General features: G+C 50.2%; 1 protein-coding gene across 1 annotated transcript in view; it reads left to right on the top strand.

The window, feature by feature from the left end:
• The window catches only part of REXO1 (RNA exonuclease 1 homolog), a 35,243-nt gene that overhangs the window by 14,821 nt on the left and 3,794 nt on the right, over nucleotides 1-16,628 (top strand). Inside the window, exons 4-14 of the mRNA XM_048927590.1 lie at nucleotides 1,724-1,925; nucleotides 2,551-2,714; nucleotides 4,196-4,333; nucleotides 5,289-5,412; nucleotides 6,482-6,595; nucleotides 9,604-9,741; nucleotides 11,291-11,404; nucleotides 11,999-12,072; nucleotides 15,190-15,300; nucleotides 15,661-15,776; nucleotides 15,929-16,067. Coding sequence (XP_048783547.1) covers nucleotides 1,724-1,925; nucleotides 2,551-2,714; nucleotides 4,196-4,333; nucleotides 5,289-5,412; nucleotides 6,482-6,595; nucleotides 9,604-9,741; nucleotides 11,291-11,404; nucleotides 11,999-12,072; nucleotides 15,190-15,300; nucleotides 15,661-15,776; nucleotides 15,929-16,067 — 1,434 coding nt within the window. The remainder of the gene's footprint in view (nucleotides 1-1,723; nucleotides 1,926-2,550; nucleotides 2,715-4,195; nucleotides 4,334-5,288; nucleotides 5,413-6,481; nucleotides 6,596-9,603; nucleotides 9,742-11,290; nucleotides 11,405-11,998; nucleotides 12,073-15,189; nucleotides 15,301-15,660; nucleotides 15,777-15,928; nucleotides 16,068-16,628) is intronic.

The following is a 16,628-nucleotide window of genomic DNA, read 5'->3' as shown; positions in this document are numbered from 1 at the left end:
ATTCTGTTTTCTCTGAGGGTTTAATGCGTTTCCCTCCAGGTGCTGAGTGCAGATTAGTCAGTTTTATGTTCTGTAGCAGGATAAGAGTGGCGGCTGAAGCGCTGATTTGAGCCGGGAAGCCCAAATTAATTGTTCTTCCTTTCTGCTCTGCTTAGGAAAGGTTTCTTTGCTTTTAATAATTTGAAGCCCCGAGGTCAATACAATGCTGTTTATTTAACTACATATCTTCAGCCAGTTCATGTGTTTTGATAAGGCCCCTTTCTTCCAAAGTGAAGAGATAAGAGACCGAAACAAATGGGTTGGAAATTCATTAACTCAAATATTTATTGCAAATAGGTGCCTTTTAGACGGGTACAAATCCCCAAATACATTTTCTTAATGTGACAGCTGATCCCCAAATGCTTTCCAAAGCCCTGAGCCCCAGCACAGCCATCATGTGGGCAAACAGAGCCAGCCTGGTGCTCTCAGCCCTGGACGTGCCTGCCTGGGGCTGGCAGCTCCGTGCTGCTGCCAGGTGTGTTCAGGAGGTGCTGTTAGACCTGAACTGCTGCTTTTGCCTGCACGGTTACTCGTGCTTTGCCACGTCCCTCCAGGTCGAATATTTGCTCAGCCTCGCTCGTGATTTATAACTCAAACACTGAGCAGGCTGAAGGGGAGGGAGCTGAGTTCTCAGCTGAGTTTCTGAGGGGGAATGGCGGGCCAAAGGAATTGGAGGTGAGGCAGCAAATGAGTGGCCTGTCCTGCCAGGAGGGCTGTAATTATCCCTTAATGGTTGGCTGCGCTCGGTTTGGTTTCCAGAAGCCGCTGTCGGCTCACAGGGCAGGAATGCAGGAGGTGCCAGCTCACCCCAGCTGCAGGTCTCTGAAGCTGTGTTACACACAGGGGCTGTTGGAGCTGATTTCTCACATTTCCGTGGTTATGAAGTAATGTGGCAAAGTTTGTACTGCTTCTCTTGTTCTTCTGCTCCGAGAGAACTTCTCCATGCCAGCGTCATTTTGGGCACCTTTCCCACAACCTACATTTGGACATAAAGATGATGCATATATAACATGGTTGTGTCAGTAACGGCCGGAGCAGTGCAACACTTCCCCGAGCAGCAGGGCAGAGCTCAGAGCTGCTTTGTGTAATTATCTGATCCCATAAATACTTACGTGTACGTGTGACTTGTAACTCGTTTGTAAGGAACCAGAGCGCTGAAACAAAGCTGCTGGGAGGTGGGGAGCTGCTGGGGAAGATGGTGCTGGTAATTTGGGATGGGAAAGACAGCAAAGGAGGGAAGGAATGAGCTGAGGCAATCGTGCAGCAAAGGGGAAGGGGGAATAGTTTCCATTTCATTAGAAGCTGAAGCACGCAGTGGTGGTTGGGGGTGTGGGGCCAGATTTGTTTTCTAATGCAAGATGTGGAGCTGGGTGTTGATGGAGCCCAGAAGCGGGCTCAGCACTGGTGATGGACAGCAGGCACCCTGGCCATTAAACAAGCATTTGAATCCCAGCTCAGGGAAACCCCAGAGGGCTGAGGGGTCTCCCCAGAGGGCGAGTTGCGGGCGCTGCGCTTCGTGGTGGGTGACTGAGCTGTGCATTCTGGAATACGGTTGGGATCTTCCCTCCAAAACCAGGATGTGCTGAGGTTTGGATGGGTCAGGGAAGAGAAAAAAACCTTTTTTGGGTGGATGAGAACCGAAGGGTGGGGATTGCTGGCTCTAGAAACCTTTTTGTCTGTGCAGGCAGAGGTCCCGAACAGACCCGTAGTCCGGCCGTACCGCCCGCCCACAGCACAGGAGGTGTGCTACCAGAGGATCCAGCTGGCCCAGCAGCAGGCAGCACAGCTGGCCGTGGCTGTGCAAAAGGCCTCCCTGTCTCTGCCAGGAGAAAAGAGGAGGATTGCTCACGTGCCAAATGTAGCCCTTACTGCAGCAGTCAAGCAAAGTAAGCCGGCAGCGTTACTTGTCGTCATCGCTATCTTGTCCTCTGTGCTGTTGGAAGGATGCTCACTGTGCTGAAATTTCTCTCAGGCTGAAAATGGGAAACTGTCAGGAGGGCCACGATTGGAATCTTTGCTTGTAGGCACTGATGGAAGGTCTTTCCCCTGAGAAGTGCCACTGGTTTCCAAAAAGCGACAGGCTAAATGTACAGCTCTTTCCTGTTTGTTCTTTGGAGACTGTTTGCTCTTCTTCCTCTTTGAGGAGGTGGCTGAGCAGGAGGGAAGTGCTAATTTGTGCTCATCAGTATGTGTCCCACTGTGGTTGGAAGGGCTCAGAGCTGACCTGATGAGCAGGTGGTGCATTGTGGCTGGCAGGGTTAACTCTCTAAACTCGACTGACTCAATTACCTCAAAGCAACAACAGCAAGAAAAACAAAACCAAAAACAAGGCATGGTTCCTAGCAGAAGGCTCCTTCATCCTTGCCTGGAAGGTGGTAAAATTACTTAATTTTTCTCCCTTGGGAGGCTTCTGTTTGGAAAAAATGCAGTTTGTAGCACAGCAAGCCCATTTTGACAGCTCAAAGCCCCGCGGTAGCTTTTCTCCTGAAGCGTGTTGTCTGTTTCTTGCAGGCCTGGTGGGTGGCAAGAAGGCTGCTGCTGGCAAGAGTATCACACCTGCCAATGACTCCGAAGCTCCCACCCCTCCTCTGAAGGCCTGCACCTTAGCTGGGATGGCTTCCAAGACCACCAGCACCACCGTGCAGAAGAGGATAGCCCACGTTCCGTCCTTGCAGGTAAAAGAGATGCAATGCCTTGTTTTGCAGCTCCGTTTCAGGTCATCCCTCGTTGAGGGTGCTGTGGTGAACTGTTGCTGTTCCAAACTTAGCTCTCAGAGAAGTGCTGTTTTGATTAGGGTGATTAAATGGGTTTCTTTCTTGCTGTGGTTTTCCTCGATAGGCGTTGTATAAAAAATTAAACACTTGAGGAGCAAGGAAGGCTAGAAATACTTAAGTGCTATGCTGCTCTCTTTGAATATTGATCTCTCATTTTCAGTTCGAGTCTTTTGTTGGGCTGTCTGGCTGGGTCTGTAGCTGCTTGTGTCAGGGACTTGAGGTCTCTCCTGTGTGAATGGATTGGTGACCTTCCAGCCTTTGTGGGCCAGACTGAGGAAGGCATTTATGAGTAACATCCCACAGCAACCTGTCTGGTTAAAATGTGATGATTTAAACTTCGTGCTGCAGTTTATATCTGGGGGAAAAGCTTTTTTTTTCTCCCTTTTTTTTGATACCTGCCCAGCCTTTGTGTACTTTTGATAGCAAAGTGTAACCCGAAGCTAAATAAAAGCTGAGAGCATAAAATGCTTGCCATTGTTAGAGAGGTTGTGTGAGAGGCTGAGAAAACAGACACGTGTAATGAAAAGGACCAACCCCCCTGCAGCAGGTTTAAACAAGATCCAGGAATAGGAAGAGGTGGATCAGAGTGGAAGTCTCATGAGGAAAAGATGCTCCCTTCCCACTCAGGTCCCTCGTCCTCCTTGGGTCTGTGTTTGCTGCAGATGGGTTTGGTAATGGATGTCTCTTGGGTAGGATAGAGGAGGATCAAAGCAATTGGGTGCTCTGGAGGTGTGCAGTTTCTTCTCCAAAGAAGGAGGCAGCCTGTGTGATCTGGGAGATGAATGGGCAGCAGTAGGTTGTAGCTCAGTGCAACAAGCAGTTCTTATGCACAAAGAACATATTGCTCAATTTCAGGGGGGAAAATCCTTGCAGGAGCACGAGCAGCATTAGAAAGGAAACCAAAGCAATGCAGGGAGGTGACAGGAACCCCAGGGAAGCAGGGTGGCTTAGCTGGCTGCCAGAAGCGAGCCTCCCTCCCTCCTTCCAGCTTCAGCACTTACAAGAAAGAACAAACCTTACCTGGTGTCATGCCTTCAGCTCGAATTGCAGCGCTTGGTGCTGTGCTGATCTCAACTCCCTTAATGTCAGTATCATCGTTTTCGTGGTCTGGGATGCTTGTCTATGCAAATGCAGGGCTGTGAATAATGCTGCTGTGCAGCTGGAGGAGTTGTGTAACGAAACCTTCTTGAAGCAGCTCAAATACTGAAAGGACACAGAAGCTTCAAGCAGTGTTTTTAGAACCAGAAGTGATTTGTGTTACTTTTAGCTCTGGACAGATTCTCAGAAAGGAAGTGAATAATGCAACAGAAAACGGGAGTCTCGAGGTGATGTGTTTGTTAAACCCCAAATAGCCTCTTTCTCTCTCTCTGTCTCATCTCTAGAGCGCCAGCTTACAGAGGCCTGTTATTCCCACAGAATTTGGTGCTAAAGTCCCAACAAACATTCGTCAAAGATATCTCAATCTCTTCATTGATGAGTGCCTGAAGTTCTGCTCCTCCTCCCAGGAAGCCTTTGATAAGGTCTGTACTGGTGCTTGCTTCATGTGAGTGATGTCTGTAGTTCCATATGGAGCCCTGTGCTTTGGCTGAGACCTTCTGAAATGGCAGCAAAACCAGGATATTCTCCTACCTGTGTGTCTCTATAGAGAAGGTGAATGTCAAATAATTCCAAACAGGGCAACAGAAAATAGAATTCCACTGGGGGTTTCCAATAGGAAAACCCATCCTCATTAGGAGAGCACACAGCGTTTTCATTATGCCCAGAAGAGGGGCTTAAGGGTGCATTGAGGCTGAGCTGGACAAAAAGAAACCCTTTGCAGTGATACAAACATCCTGCAGTCTGAGCATTCAGTGGAAGCAGGATGGATGTAACTGGCAGAGCTTCCTGCCTGTGAATGGTGCAGAATGTGAGGAGCCTTCTGCCAGCATGGAATATTACAGTAAGATTTCCAAAAGCAGAATTGAGAATCTCATGTATTTCACTGGAAAACTTTGGCTTTGCTATTAGCTGGGCCAGCACAGGGCACTGTGGTGTGTTCTGTAACCAAAACAGACGAGGACATTTATATTTTTGGTAACGTTTTGCCTTTGCAGCTCCTTGGGGAAAACATTCCTATCGCACTCAAGGAATGGCTGCTGTCCAAACTTCTCTTTTTTTTGTTGTCCAGTTCAGAGCTTTGTCTTTCCCTTGTGCTGCCCTTGAAGTGAGGAAAGCAGCCCTTCCCAAGCAGTTCCTCAGTGCCCTGTTAACCTAAGGGAGGGCTTTATACAAAAATGCTTCTGGAGCATCATTTGAAATACGTTTTTTCTTGGCAGCCCCAAGATCCAGTGTATATCAGTGCTGAGACACAATTATGTTTTGGAGTCTGGTACTTGGATTCTGCATTTTGAGATGCAACTATTTCTTTGCTTTCCCCCATTTGCCCAAAGCAGCAGTGGGAACAGAGCACATGGTAACGAATTGCACTGTTTGCAGGCTCTGGCAGAAGAGAAGGTGGCTTATGAACGCAGCACCAGTCGCAACATCTACCTGAACGTGGCAGTGAACACCTTGAAGAAGCTCAGGAGCCTCGTGCCCAATTCCCCCTCCAGTACAAACAGTACGTACCACGTTTGTGGTTTAATAAGGAGCCCTGCTTGGATTAGAAGCCACGGAGAGAAACTTGTTGAAAAGACAGACCCATTTCTCAGAAGCATTATGCTGAAAGGCAAACAACTCCAGTTAGCTTTTTATAGTCTGGCAAGCTTTAATGGGCCTTCAAGAGGCGAGTCCTGCAATGCTTTGTTGGCTGTCTGAGCCTAAATGGAGATAATGCCACATGGATTATTTTATTTTTTTTTTTAGCACAAGTTCTTTAAAATGAAAAGCCCTGCTAATGGAGTAACTTTCACATGATACCTTCAAAGTGATAGACTCGTCCATCACCGCAGAAATCTGTTACACACATTAAGCTTCAAGAGAGAAACGAAGAGGGTTAAGACATTTCATTATTGGCTCTCGAGAGGGTACATTAAACAATCAATTTGTGCTGGTCTTGTGAATTTTTTTTTCCCCAGTCTCTTCCCTTTTCTCCCCTCTGTCTTCATTACCTTCTTAGCCATTAGTCAGAGCGGCTGGACTTGGGAGGCTGGCCTTTAGGAGAGGGCTGCCAGTTAATGATTACTAAAAAGCACCTATCTGCCATTATCTGATGTGCTGAGCACACTCCACAGCTCCGAAGGCCTTTCTGAAGGAAGGTGAAAGATGCGGTGTGGGAGTCTGGCCTGTGGGCACCCAACAAAGCTGCTCACTGCAGATGGGTCGAGTTGTGTCAGTGCTCAGCCCCTCTCTGTGCTCTCACTCAGGATGGCAGCTTGGTGCATGCAGTCAGCAGGTAGAGCTTCCAGAGCCTCCTGGGGAGCTGTAAAAAATGTCCTCCTCTGCCCTTAAAAAGTTGCAGCGGGCTGAGAGTGCAAGCAGAAATCTCCCTGTAGTGCTGCAGTAAGGAACACTGCACCACTGCACACAGACTGATTTCTGGAGCAGGGAATGTGAGAAGATAAATGCAATCCTCTGTTTGCCTGTGTGCTGTGCCCAAAACTGGAGGGCTGAAATCACTCACTCTTCCAGAGTTGCATCTGAGTATTTCATCTCTGTCCTGTTCTGCTTCTTCCCTCTTGTCGCTGCAGAAACAAGTAACAAGAAGGTGGTGTCCCACGAAGCTGTGCTGGGAGGGAAGCTTGCTGCTAAGACCAGCTTCACCCTAAACCGATCAGGGAGCTTGAAAGCAGAGGATTTAACAGGTAAGACCCTGCTCCTGCAAAGCTGTCAGCTGGAAATTCTAGCTGGAGGTACAGCACGCTGAGTGGGAAGAGCAGGACCTTGCTGATGCATGAAGAGCTTTGATTTACCTGGGGGGGCTGAGTTGTGAGGTATGAGGTGCTGGTTAGCACCTTTCTTGCTTCCCTGCTCTGGGCTGTGGGTTTGCTGATGTTGGCCGTGTGGCTTTGATGTAGTGTTGGTTGCTGTTCAGAACTGCCTCTTGTGTTTTGGGTATTACTGACCCGTGGCTTTTTTTTCTATCTCGATTTTACTTTAACTTTCCTCCCCTGAAGGATTACTTTGTCTTGTGCCCCTCAGATGAAAGGCAAACGCACTGATATCTCCATCTGCTCTGCAGGGCTCATTTTCACATTTAGGAATGTCACAGTAAGGTCACATAGTAGCCAAAGGATTGTGCCACAAGCATTGTTCCCTTTGGGTCAAATTGTTTATGGGTATTCAGGCTGCCAAGAGATATGGGCAAATTGCTGAGGAGATCAGAGAAGAGGCAGGGATGCCACGGAGCAGAAGGAATTGACGTGAGGAAAGCTTGAAAGGGCCCTATAGCTCATCTAAGCTACATCAAAGGGTGCACAGCAATATTGGAGGGGTTTAACAGCACTGAAAGAAGAGCTATCGAGCAGAGAAGTTACAGCTGCTCTGTGGAGTGAAACAGTCATAAATCAACAGCAGGAAAAAGCTTCTGATAAGGAGTTTTTTAGCTAGCTGTGGGCAGCCTTATAGGAGTCCGGACTTGCAGACGTGGGATCAGGGAAGCCAAGGCGCAGGCAGAACTGAACTTGGCAAGGGACGTGAAAAACAATAAGAAAACCTTCTACAGGTACATTGCCCAGAAGAGACAGGCCAAAACGGGCGTACCTACTTTGGTAAATTTAAAAGGAGAACTGGCTTCAACAGATGAAGAGAAAGCCGAGGTGCTGAATGAGTTCTTCACCTCGGTCTTCACTGGTGGCCAGGATTCTAGTCTTTTTCACGTCCCTGAACCCTGCATCCCCAAACCTCTATGTGGGGACCGAGGAGATAAATCCCTCCCCACTGTAAGGGCAGAGCAAGTCCGAGAGTGCCTCCTTAGACTGAATGAATACAAGTCTATGGGGCCGGATGGCGTGCATCCCAGGGTCCTGAAGGAGCTGGCTGAGGTGGTTGCCGAGCCGCTCTCCATCATATTTGAGAAGTCGTGGCTGTCAGGTGAGGTCCCGGACGACTGGAGGAAGGGTCACGTCACTCCCATATACAAGAAGGGGAGCAGGGAGGACCCGGGGAACTACAGGCCGGTGAGTCTCACCTCCGTGCCTGGGAAGATCATGGAACAGATCCTCCTGGACAACATGCTCGGTCACATAAAGAATGAGCATGTGATCCGAGACAGCCAGCACGGCTTCACCAAAGGAAGGTCATGCCTAACTAATCTTGTGGCCTTCTATGATGGAGTGACGGCATTGGTGGACGAAGGGAAGGCGACCGATGTCATTTACCTGGACCTGAGCAAGGCCTTTGACATGGTCCCCCACCACATCCTCATCTCTAAATTGGAGGGAAGTGGATTTGATGGGTGGACGACCCGATGGATAAGCAATTGGTTGAAAGGCCGCAGACAGAGGGTGGTGGTCAATGGCTCTATGTCCAGGTGGAGGCCGGTAACAAGTGGTGTCCCCCAAGGGTCTGTCTTGGGACCGGTGCTCTTTAACATCTTTATTAATGACATCGATGAGGGAATTGAGTGCACCCTCAGCAAGTTTGCTGACGACACCAAGCTGAGTGGTGTGGTTGATACGGTGGAAGGAAGGGATGCCATTCAGAGGGACCTCGACAGGCTGGAGGGCTGGGCTTGGGTGAACCTGATGAGGTTCAACATGGCAAAGTGCAAGGTTTTGCATTTGGGCCGGAAGAACCCCAGGCACCTGTACAGGCTGGGAGGAGCGGTCCTTGAGAGCAGCTCGGCAGAGAAGGACCTGGGGGTCCTGATGGACGAGAGACTGAATATGAGCCAGCAGTGCGCTCTGGCAGCTCAAAAGGCAAATGGGATCCTGGGCTCCATCAGGAGAGGGGTGGCCAGCAGGGACAGGGAGGTGATTGTCCCTCTCTACACGGCTCTTGTGAGGCCCCATCTGGAGTCCTGTGTCCAGGTGTGGAGCCCTCAGTACAAGAAAGACATTGAGATTTTGGAAAGGGTCCAGAGGAGGGCGACTAAGATGATCAAGGGGCTGGAGCACCTCCCCTATGAGGACAGGCTGAGGGAGTTGGGCTTGTTCAGCCTGGAGAAGAGAAGGCTGCGGGGTGACCTCATTGCAGCCTATCAATACCTGAAGGGAACCTACACCCAGGAGGGGAGTAAACTCTTCAAAAGGGCTGACAACAGCAGGACGAGGGGAAATGGTTTTAAGTTGAAGGAGGGAAGATTTAGGTTAGATGTTAGGGGGAAGTTCTTTACTAGGAGAGTGGTTAGGCCCTGGAACGGGCTGCCCAGGGAGGTTGTGGATGCCCCGTCCTTGGACGTGTTTAAGGCCAGGTTGGACGGGGTCCTGGGCAACCTGATCTGAATGTGGATGTTGGTGGCCCTGCCAGGCAGGGGGGTTGGAACTGCATGATCCTTGGGGTCCCTTCCAACCCGGGTGATTCTGTGATTCTGTGTGATTCTGTGTGTGAGTATTCTGTGGGCTGTGTTACAAACAATCAGTTAAAGCACGGGGAACATTACAGGCATGAGGCTTCCCCTGTTCCCTTGTGCCTGAAGATGGGGCCCTTGGGAGGGATTTCAGTCCTGCTTTCCAGATAGCCCAACCTAGTGCTGGTTGTTGGGAGAGGTGGCAGTCAGCTTGTGCCACTGTCAATACTGAACAAGGGCAGTTGAAAGTAAAGTGTGAATCGGGGGAGTTCCTACCAGGTGTGTTGGTGAGGCAGAAAAACTGAAGAGAAAACTGCACCTGCTTCTGTGGTCTGGCTTCATGGCTGTGTTTGATGCCTGCAGGAGCTGCCCTGTACCGTCGGCTGAAGGAGTATCTCATGACTGAGGAGCAGCTGAAGGAAAATGGTTACCCCATGCCTCACCCGGAGAAGCCAGGCCGTGCCGTCCTCTTCACAGCAGAAGAGAAGAAGAGCACTGACTGTAAGCTGGGCTGCTTCATTCTGCACTCTCTGCTGCCTGTGTCTCAGGTGCAGGGAGGCGCCTGTCCTACGTGCAGCACGTCTCTTTGTGTAGAGATGTTCTGCTCTCAGCATGGAGCTGCCTTTGCTCGTGTTGCCACGTGTTGTGCAGCTGTTCAGCCAGGGATTCTTAGGATTTTTCACTTAGACTCCAGCCCTGTTATGGTGGTGGGGAGGAGAAGCTCCTGGTCAGCACCTGGTGATGCTCTCCTCTTCCTGGGCAATGATTTTTTTGGGTCTCTGCACACAGCTTGCTGTGATGGTGCCACAGAGCAGCACCAGTCTGGGTCGTGCTGTGCTGCTTTGGCTGCACGGTTTTGGTCTGGTTGTTGGGCAGTGCTGGGCAAAGTGGTTTCCAAGAGCCCTTTTGGCAACCAGACAAAGCATTTGCCAGGCTTCCCCTGGGCAGGGTGGGATCCTCTGTCTGAATTTTCTGATATCCTGCAGCAGGACTGATGCTTCTCAAAAGCTGAATGGGGCAGACCGTGATGCAGGAGGGATAAAATACATACATAGGGTGCATTGTGAGGTGCCTTGTCAGGCTCCTCTGAGCATCTCTTTGGAGAGACACTGCTGAAGTGTGTTAAGTGCTCATCCCTGTTAACACCTTGTGTCTACATTTGTCCTGTGGTTGCTGAAGCAACCTTTATGAAAGCTCTCTTACATTAACACTGTTAAGTACTGCATTTGTGTGAGCCCTTCTCTTCAGCCACAACTGTGTACAGCAGCTGACAGGCTGAGATCATATTGCTGGTTCTGCTTCTCTGATTTCCTACAGATATTTTAGGATTTTTGAGTTTTTTCTTCTTTCTAACCAGTCTGTTAATGCTGTGACCACGGTCAGCAGGTGGGGATGGACCAGACAGGCGTTGTGCAAAGCAGCAGTGTGCTGCAACTCGGGGAATTGCTGGGAAAGCAGGTGCACGACAGACACCTCCTTGTCCGGGCTGTTTTGCATTTCCCTTCTTTGAATTGTGGGCACTACTGAGAGTGCAGGTGGCAGGAGGGAGAAGTCCCCACTTGGAGGGCTGCACTGTGCTGTGTGTTGTAGGGAATCCTAGCAGAGGAGCTGTACCCACTGAACATCACTTGGCAGTGTCACAGCCCCCTGGAAACCAGGCCTCACGAGCTCCAGTGTCCAGACTTACTTATTTATCCTGGTTCTTGAAATAACTGTGTTGGAGCACAGCGTGGTTTGCTGGGGATGGAGAAGCAACACAGCAAGTGTGAGCTGTTAGAGCAAATGTTACATGTCAAAGCCAACAGGCAGTTTTACTTTTGGCTCTGAGAAGTGGTTTGGGGTGAATTGTGCTGGGCTGCATTTTAGAGGAATCGCTGTGCCTTCGTGGGAGTTTGAGAATCCATCTTTGGCATCCTTTTAGTCAGCAGTATTCACCTCTTCCAGTGAGCTGTGGGGCTTTGAGGAGCGGGATGGATCCACTGGTGCTTTGGCCACGTTGAGCAGGTACAGGATTTGCAGCAACCTGACTGAGTTCTCTCTTCCCTTGAAGCCTCCTGCAGGATTTGCTGTCGCTGTGGCACTGAGTACATGGTCTCAGCCTCTGGAAGCTGCATCCGCAAGGAGGAGTGCGTCCATCACTGGGGGAGGCTGCGCAAGCAGAGAGGTACATCTGTCAGGGAGGGCTCAGCTGCGTGCTGGATGTGCTCTACATCCCCAAATGTCTGGGGCTGGAGTTGCTGTGCAGCGTTTTGTGGCTCTGGAGCTCCTCACTCGCAGGTCGTGGCAGTTCCTGGTTTTGTCACTGGGTGGCACAGGCTTGCAAAGAGCTGCTGAGGAGCAGTGGAAGAGTCCCTGAGATGTGACAGTGGGGCTGGGACAGAGGTGGTTATTTCAGCTTTAAAAAAAAAGAAAAAGATGAAGGGAACAACAAACTGCCTGTGTCTTTTGAGAAATAAGTCTGCTAGGAGACCTGAGAGCTCAAGGCCTCATTGCCTGATGGGGCTCACTGGTCTGGGATCAACTCCTTTGCAGCAAGATGCTAGCCTAGTTTGAGTGAGCTCTGTAGTTTTCTGCCAAAGCATCCATGGTCAGTGGATCTTAAGCCCCTTATGTTGCTGACCATGAATCCATACTTAATTTTCCCCTTCTGCTTGATAAATTATTGTTTCTGTGCTCATCCAAGACACCTCTGCACTGGGGAGCTAAAGTTTAGGTCTTGCTGAGGGGACTCTTTGACTCTTAGCTCTTGCTCTTTCAGTGCCAGGTGGATGGGAAACTCATTACAGCTGCTGCTCAGGAGCTGTGGGTTCAGCAGGCTGCCAGGTTGCTAAGGTGAGTTGTTGAGCAACACCTTTTGATTCTCAGTGACATTTGTCCTCTGCATACAGTGGTGGTGGATTCCCTTGGGGGTGTGGAGGGGCAGCAAGCACCTCTTAAATGTCTTTTGCTTCACAAAGGTAGGAAAATTAAATGTTTGGCAGGAGGGAGGATCGCAGCTGTGTGCAGCTGAGGTGGTTTCCATTTTACAAATGTGATTCTTTTAGCACTTTTCCAAGCAAAATGTAAACATGTTTTGAATCTCCCAGCAAAAGCTTGGATCCAGCCTTCTTCAGGGAAACAAGGAAAAAGTGAGAAATGAGGAAATTCCTTTTAAGGACTCGCTCAGTTTCAGAGTGCCAAAACCTTTTTCCCTTTATTCCTCCCATCCCTGTGCCCTGTAACCACCTGCTGCAGGCCAAATCCTCTCCCAGTTTTCCATATGCCACATGTCCTTTGTTGTGTCGAGGGGAGGAACTTTCCCAAGCAGTCTGTGGTATCCCAGGCACTGCTTCCCTTCAGGAAGGTGGGGAAAAGATCACAGCCTTAGAAAGCAGAGTGGAAATCCTGCTCAGGACCGGAGTTTTGGCCCTTTGATGGAGCTGAGTGGTGGCTGGGACACCTTTACACAGTGCCTTTCATTAGACACCAGCCTGGCACCTTTGCATTTTGCTGTGCTGTGGTTTGGAAGTCCCTGGGCGGTACAGGGCCAGCAAAGTGGCCTGCAGGTTGTGGAGAGCTGTGTGCCCTCATTGCTGTGCCAGGAGCTGGGGCTGGGAAGGGAGCTGTAGGGTGAAATTCCAGGCTTATCAGAATAGAAAGAACAGTCAGCACACGGCTCTAAATGCCTGCCCTGCCCAGCCTGAAGCATGGAGGGGATCACACACGCTGCCACTTCTTTTCCATTTGGAATTAGGATCTCTTTTTAATCAGCATTCACAAATACCCAGCAGGGAAGTCGAGAGGAATTGATGAGGCTATAAAACATGACTTCTCTGCATGTTTTTACGTGGCTGTTGTAGCCCATAAAACCTCATGGCCTTTTAAGAAACGTACAATCTCTCTAATAGCCTCTGACTCAATGAAGCATGCCACCAGTGCTCCGGGGTGCAGCCATCCTCTCACATCTGCCTCCTTGTTGTTGTGCTGCCACAGCCTGCTGCATTCTGCCTTTCTTGGCTTTCTCATCCAAATTGAATCCTTCAGGAAACTGAAAGTCCGAGTCCCCAGCCTGCTCAGGATGGGAATATGCAATGAGATTTTGGGATGTTGGGGCTCCCAGGGAGCACAGCATCATTCAGCTTTGGAGGAGGGGCATTGAAAAAGCAATTGATTACAGTGAGAACCTGCTCTGAGTTCCTGGATGCACACAGCTGGCCATAGAAGAGCGTTGTGTTTGAGAATGACTCCCTGCTTGGTTGGGTCGTGCTGCAGTTAGGGAGCGTGGCAGGAGGTGGCAGGAGGGAGCTGTGCACCGAGCAGCTGAGCTGGGAGCTGCTGCCTGCTGCTCTTTGTTGCACCAAGTCTGCTTCCTTCTCAGGTCTGAAGAACAGAAACAACTTTTCTCCCTTCTTCTCAGTGGTGAAGAACTGGGCAGTTATAGAACATCAACTGTTGTAGAAAAACACCTAATTTTGTGATTTTGTGATTTTTTTCTTTCACTGCTTGGTTACAGTGCAGAGAGAGGGAAGAGGTGAAGCTGGAGGGGAAGTAAATGGTTACTATTTGTTGGCCTGGTGGTGTGCTCTACTCATTTGTTCATCGAAACAATCAGATTCGTGGGCACAGATGCAGAATTGCTGAGTGTGGCTTCTTGCTCCTGCAGCCTCTGAGCATTGCTGGCTTTGGGTGCAGGCAGAGATCAGCTCAACATGGTCCAGCTGCCTCCTTGGCTTCCAGTGATGCAGTTCTCTGGACTCTGGGGGTGCTCACAGTAATAACCAGTGCAAAAATGAGGCACGTCCCCACTTTTGGTTACCGCTCTGCCAGCAGGTTTCAGCTCTGCTGCCCCAGTTTGTCCTCTGCAGCCTTCATCCTCAGGCATTGCCAAGTGTGGTTTGCTTCCTTGCAGGGTGAGGTGAGCGAGAAGCAGGAAGGGGGAGGCTGAGCACACGCTGTGATTACACACCATGGCGTTGAGATCTGGGCATAAACAAAACCTGCAGAACAATCAGGCTGCTGGGGAGTGAAGCAGAGGGCACAGCACTGCAGGGTGTGGTGCAGCAATTCCACCTGACCTGAAACCACCTAAGTGGGCAAAAGGGCAGCAACGGCCTCTGCCCTGCGCTCTGCTGAGTGTTCCTGCTTCCTTGCAGTGCAGCAGGACACCAGCAGGCCGTCAGCAGCAGCAGGACAGGCTGAGTGTGATGTGTGACCTGTGGCTGTGCACGGAGCAGGAGCAGCTCTTGAGGCAGCAGCTCAGCCCTGCAGAGGCTCAGGCCATTGGTGAAAGCGCTGCCTGAGTTTTCCTGGTAGCACAGGGATCTTTCCCAGGCTGAAGCATACTGACCTGAGAGCTCTAGCAGGGATGCTTACAAGTGGTTGGAAACGCTCCTTGTTGGTTGCACTGAGCACTGCTTGACAGTAGCTCCGTTCTCTGTGAGCTGCCTGCTTTTGGAATACAGTGGCTTTTATTTGTAGGCACGCATTGATGTCTTCTGCCATTTTGTTATCCTGGTTTCTCCTGCCATCTGTGGGCTGTGCTTGGACAGGGATGTTTGATGGGAGAATCCTGCAGCTGGGCATGCCTCAGCCACGAGCTGAGCCAGGAGCCAGCAGTTAGAGCAGATCCCTGCAGTAACACAGTGTGAGCCTTCCCCAGCCATGCTGCCCTGAACTGAAAGCTGCTGCCATCTCCTCGTGCTTAGGCACTTGATGCAGTGCTGCTATGTGAGCTGTCTGTGGGATGCCTCTAGCTCTGATCTCACTTAGGAACCAGGTTTGCACCTGGTCACACTGCTTTTAGGGGGAACTTCTCAGACCCACTGCTAGGCAGCCCTTAATCCTCATTAACCTTCAGAAATCACTTGTAAAAAATAGTTTTCTTCAAGCAGATGGCTCTTCTGAAAATGAGTTTTTGGTTTCTTGCCCCTTCCTTCCTTCAACACGCTTCTCCTTTGTTTTTCCTTCAAGCAACATGTCCACGATGGGCGGAAAGAGAGCCTTGATGGCTTTGTGAAGACATTTGAGAAGTTGCCTACGACTGATGGTTACCCCGGGATCTTCGCGTTAGACTGTGAGATGGTGAGTCCCCAATCAGCAGCACAGGCACAAAATGAGGCTTTTGGATGAAAGCTGTGTTAGAAGGAAAGCTCTTCTCCTCTGCCACCTTCTCTCCTTTCTGTGGACTCTAAATCACAGAGGTTTATGTTAAATTTATGTTGAAATTAGCTCTTAGTAGTTTTGGCATTGTCTGCTTCCTTTGAGGACCACGTGTACCCTTGAGAAGTGGTAGCCAGTTGGTTTACATCGAGCATGGGCTGCTGGCTGGCCTCGGTGTGCTGAAGCAGCTGTGTTTTGGGAGCTGCAGCACTTCAGCAGCACTGTGAGCCCCGTGCTGAGGTCGGCACACGTTTATTTTCATGTCTGCTTTCTTGCTTGCAGTGCTACACTAAGCAGGGACTGGAGCTGACGAGAGTAACGGTGATCAACTCTGACCTGAAAGTGGTGTATGACACCTTTGTCAAACCAGACACCAAGGTGGTGGACTACAACACCAGGTGAGGACAGCTTTCTGGGGGTCAGCACCAGTAACCTGGGGGGAATTCCTCTGAGCACTTGGCTGAAAATCCCATGACCTCCACTTCCTGATGGCTGGAACCATTTGGGTCCTTCAGTGAGGGAAGCCCTCCTCTCTGTTTTTGCACTGCAGGTTCTCAGGTGTGACAGAGGAGGACCTGGAGAACACTAGCATCACCCTGCGGGATGTCCAAGCCGTCCTGCTGAACATGTTCAGTGCAGACACCATATTGATAGGGCACAGCTTGGAGAGCGATTTATTTGCACTAAAGGTAATCTGCATGTTTTTAGTCTCCCTCTGGTTCTTCCCCACCTTAGTGACTGCTGTGACTGCTGCTAGGAGATGTTCATCTCCAAGCTGGAGGACTCAGGGGTCTGTCTTGTCTGTGAGCTGGTGGGAAGATGGAGGAGTGGAGGATTTGTCATGTGTGTCACTTGTGACCTCAGCACAGCTCCAGTGACCGTCCCCAGGAGGACAGACATCCGTTGGAGAGGTGAACAGAGCAGGGCTGGCTGGAAGGACGGAGCTTCAATCTTCTGTCATTCAGCCACATCTGTTTAGCCAAGACTCCTCTGTTGGTGTCAGCACCCTTTGCCTGACGTTGTGCTCAGCTGGGATCTGGGCAGGCTCAGGGGTCTGCTGTGCCCTCTGGGTGTCCACAGCAACTGTTGTAGAAGCAGTTCAGGTCTCTATTGCCTTTGCACTTGATTTTAAAACACCCATGAAGTTCTCTGCCTTGTTTGCTGGGATTTGTGGTGTTCTTTGATCAAGCTGCTTTGACCTTTCAGCTCTCTTGTTTCCTGCCTGGCCTGCGTCAGTCTAGTCCACACAT

This window comes from Lagopus muta, chromosome 26, assembly GCF_023343835.1.
Source record: "Lagopus muta isolate bLagMut1 chromosome 26, bLagMut1 primary, whole genome shotgun sequence".
NCBI classification, from domain to species: Eukaryota; Metazoa; Chordata; class Aves; order Galliformes; family Phasianidae; genus Lagopus; species Lagopus muta.
This window is presented reverse-complemented; position numbering and strand designations above follow the sequence as displayed.